Below are 2932 nucleotides of genomic sequence, written 5' to 3'. Positions count from 1 at the left end.
ACATTTTTATTTATATATTAAGGTCGGTTGCCCTTTAATCTAAAAAGTAATTTGAAAATCACACAATCTTAATTATTCGCCTGGTTGAATACACAGACAGACAGAAAAGATCAACAAAATATTCACTTTATTTGGTGGAATATTTCTCTTTGATCAATCATAGATGAGAAATTAAAAGAATTACTATCCTTTGTGAATTCCACATGGAATCCTGAAACATAGAAGAGAAAAAAAAGAAAGAAAAAGCAGGGAATATATTTATTGAAATAATATGCAATGCAGCATTCCTACCTTATAGAGGGTGACTTGAGAATATTTGAAGTGAGTTTCAAAAGACAATAAAATAAGTTTCTATAATTTAACCATCTTTTGCGCACCCTGTAATACGGTGCACCCAACCACCTAAATGCCTTGCAAGTTAAAAAAACAACAAAAACAGTTAACTGCATATGCAAGCATACACCCTCAAATTGACAACTGAAAAACCATTTTCACCTCAGCCATACCATCCCTCATACAATTAATCAAAAATATAAATCAAACATTAATTTAACACGCAACACAATCTTTATTAATCCAACTGAAACAAAACATCACCACCCAACAAACTTCTCAAAACTCTGTAACATTAATTTAGATCATCCACATTTTAAACCAATCAAAGAATATATTATATTTATATATATTAATTAATATTATATATCAAAACCATTGAAATTCCAGCCCAAAAGGTAAAAATAAAATGAGTCTGCCAGTCACGTGGTCTTGTACATGGCTGGAAGTAACTTTACTATTAGAAAACAATGAAGTGAAATTTCACCTTCTTCGTGTGAGTTTAAAGAGAGGAACAAAAATGTAATTTTTATTTTATTTATATTTTGTTTGATGAGGAAGTTTGTTTTGGTGCCTGTTTGAATGGCAGTGCTATGGACAAAGAAAGGGTGAGGGTAATTAAGTAAATTCAGAGGGTTTGCTGTTAAGAGAGAAAAACTTCAACGGTTGAATTCTTTGGTGTGAGACAAACTGGGCACGCTCGGAAATGCGCATCGCATTCTGTACAGATACACAAGTGCCGACACGGCAAAACCACGATCGAGGCCACGCGCTTCGTGCACCCTCTGCATTTAGGACGCGCCGCGGCTAACACCACGCGCTCTGGGTCGATGTGGGCAGACTCCGCGTCTTCAGCCTGCCCTTCCACGGCGCACGATACGCCGGCGGCCGCTTCCTCGCCGCCCTGACACATTATGGTCTGCTGCAGTTGGGCCTGGAGGGTGGCCGCCGTTGCTTCCTGGGCACGGGCCTTGGCCTGCCACACCTGCGCCTCCACGCTCAGCTGGGCCGCCCGTGCTTCCAGCTCTGCGTTCTTGCGGGTGGCTTTCTCCACTTCCGCCTCCTTCTCTCTGAGCCACCGTGCCACCGCCTCCTCCGCCGCTCTCAGCAGCGCGTTGTAATGCTTCTGCCTTTTCTCCGCCAATGTCCGCCGCAGTTGTTCTCCCTGATATTCCCATACAACAACGGTCATCATCATTCTTTCGTCTCCCAACAGACTAAACTTTCTAACGAAGGAATTAAAAAACCGGCTTTGCGAATTAAAAGTGGAGAAGGAAGAAAATTTAGTACCTGGGCGAGGAGGAATTGATCAATTTCATCACGTTGTTGTTTGATTTGAGAAGCCAAGGCTTGGGACAATAGAGACGAGAAAGCAGAAGAGTGAGAGGCATGCAGTAAGAGTTGTTGAGAATGATTCTGATGAAGGTGTAGCCTTTTTTGTTGATGTTGTTGGTCATCGAAGGATAAGCGGAGACCAGTAGAGACGACATTCTGTTGATGATTATGTAACTGAGAGAGATGAATAAGCTGTGGAGGTTGGGATTGTAAAGAGAAGGGATTAATAAGATTAGAAGGTGTGGTGTTGTTTGCAACAGTGGCGTCGTCTCTGCCTCTCTTGCGAGAATTGTTGTTGTCGTTGACGTTGTTACCTGCTATTTTGAAATGTTTAATGATATTTGTTGTTGTTAATGGTGGCTGAGAATAAGCATAGAGAGAGAGAGAGTTTAGAGAACATACTTCCATTGTCGTTGTTGTTGTCGTCGGTGTATAGCATATGGGGTTGGTTTAAAAGGGGACCTTGTTGTTGTTGTTGTTGTTGCAATGAATACTGAAGGAGTTCTTGGCCGTTGTTCCTGGTGTGAGAAAGAGAAGATTGAGAATTAGGAATTGAATAGATATGTAGAAAGGAGAAAGAGAGATGAGAAGAAAAAGAAGTGTGTGTAACCTGTTTAGAAAGAGAAGATTGGAAGGATATTGAGCTTGAACGGCCATGAAGTTTGATTTGTTTGTGTTGTGTGTTGTGTGGGATGAGATGAGAAGAGAAGAGAAGAAAATAGAAGGTAGATAAATGAATAGAGATGAGAGAGTGGTAAGGTAAGAGATGCGATTGAAGCGAATCAGTCCAAGAGAGACACCTTATTCTGCTCGCTCCTTCTTTCTCTTTTCCTTTGCTTCTCTTGTTCGCTTAAGAACTAGTCTCCTCTTTCTTTGTTATCCTTCCTTACACACACACCCATCATATTATTTAAATACTTTTCCCGACTATTTTTTCTAAATTACATTTTACTACTATTATTAACTACGTAAATCGCGTTCACCCTGCCCCATAATATTTTTTTATTAACAACACCACTTTTGCATTTCCATCTCATTTCTATCAGGAGAGACGCAAAACGAATGAGAGAAATAGATACAAACAAAATTAATCAAATTATTATTACTATTTTTACGGAATTATTATTATTAAACTATAATTTTAACAAGAGAGGCGTTGCTAAATGGGTGATGTATTGTTCTTGTAGGTTGGCGTTGTTCTGAGGTACACAGCTTTCGTTTCTGCCGCTACCGCTAACCCTCTTTCTCTTTCTCTTTCTCTTTG

At 39.9% G+C, this 2932-nt stretch overlaps 1 protein-coding gene across 2 annotated transcripts; it reads right to left on the bottom strand.

Annotated features, from left to right (window-relative positions):
- Positions 1 to 844: 844 nt before the first annotated feature.
- On the bottom strand, positions 845 to 2557 carry LOC108343420 (BOI-related E3 ubiquitin-protein ligase 1). 2 transcript variants are annotated; one of them, XM_017581737.2, is made up of 4 exons: positions 2279 to 2557; positions 2071 to 2186; positions 1624 to 1985; positions 845 to 1498 (listed from the first exon to the last, which is right to left on the bottom strand). In XM_017581737.2, the coding sequence occupies exons 1-4, from the start codon at positions 2323 to 2325 to the stop codon at positions 977 to 979; spliced, it is 1047 nt and encodes a 348-aa protein (XP_017437226.1). In that variant the 5' UTR covers positions 2326 to 2557; the 3' UTR covers positions 845 to 976. The 2 variants fall into 2 exon arrangements, with proteins under 2 accessions (XP_017437226.1, XP_017437305.1); XM_017581816.2 differs by having other exon boundaries at positions 1624 to 1982; positions 2279 to 2556.
- Positions 2558 to 2932: the final 375 nt, after the last annotated feature.

The sequence above is a fragment of the Vigna angularis genome, chromosome 1, assembly GCF_016808095.1.
Source record: "Vigna angularis cultivar LongXiaoDou No.4 chromosome 1, ASM1680809v1, whole genome shotgun sequence".
Classification (NCBI taxonomy): Eukaryota; Viridiplantae; Streptophyta; class Magnoliopsida; order Fabales; family Fabaceae; genus Vigna; species Vigna angularis.
This window is presented reverse-complemented; position numbering and strand designations above follow the sequence as displayed.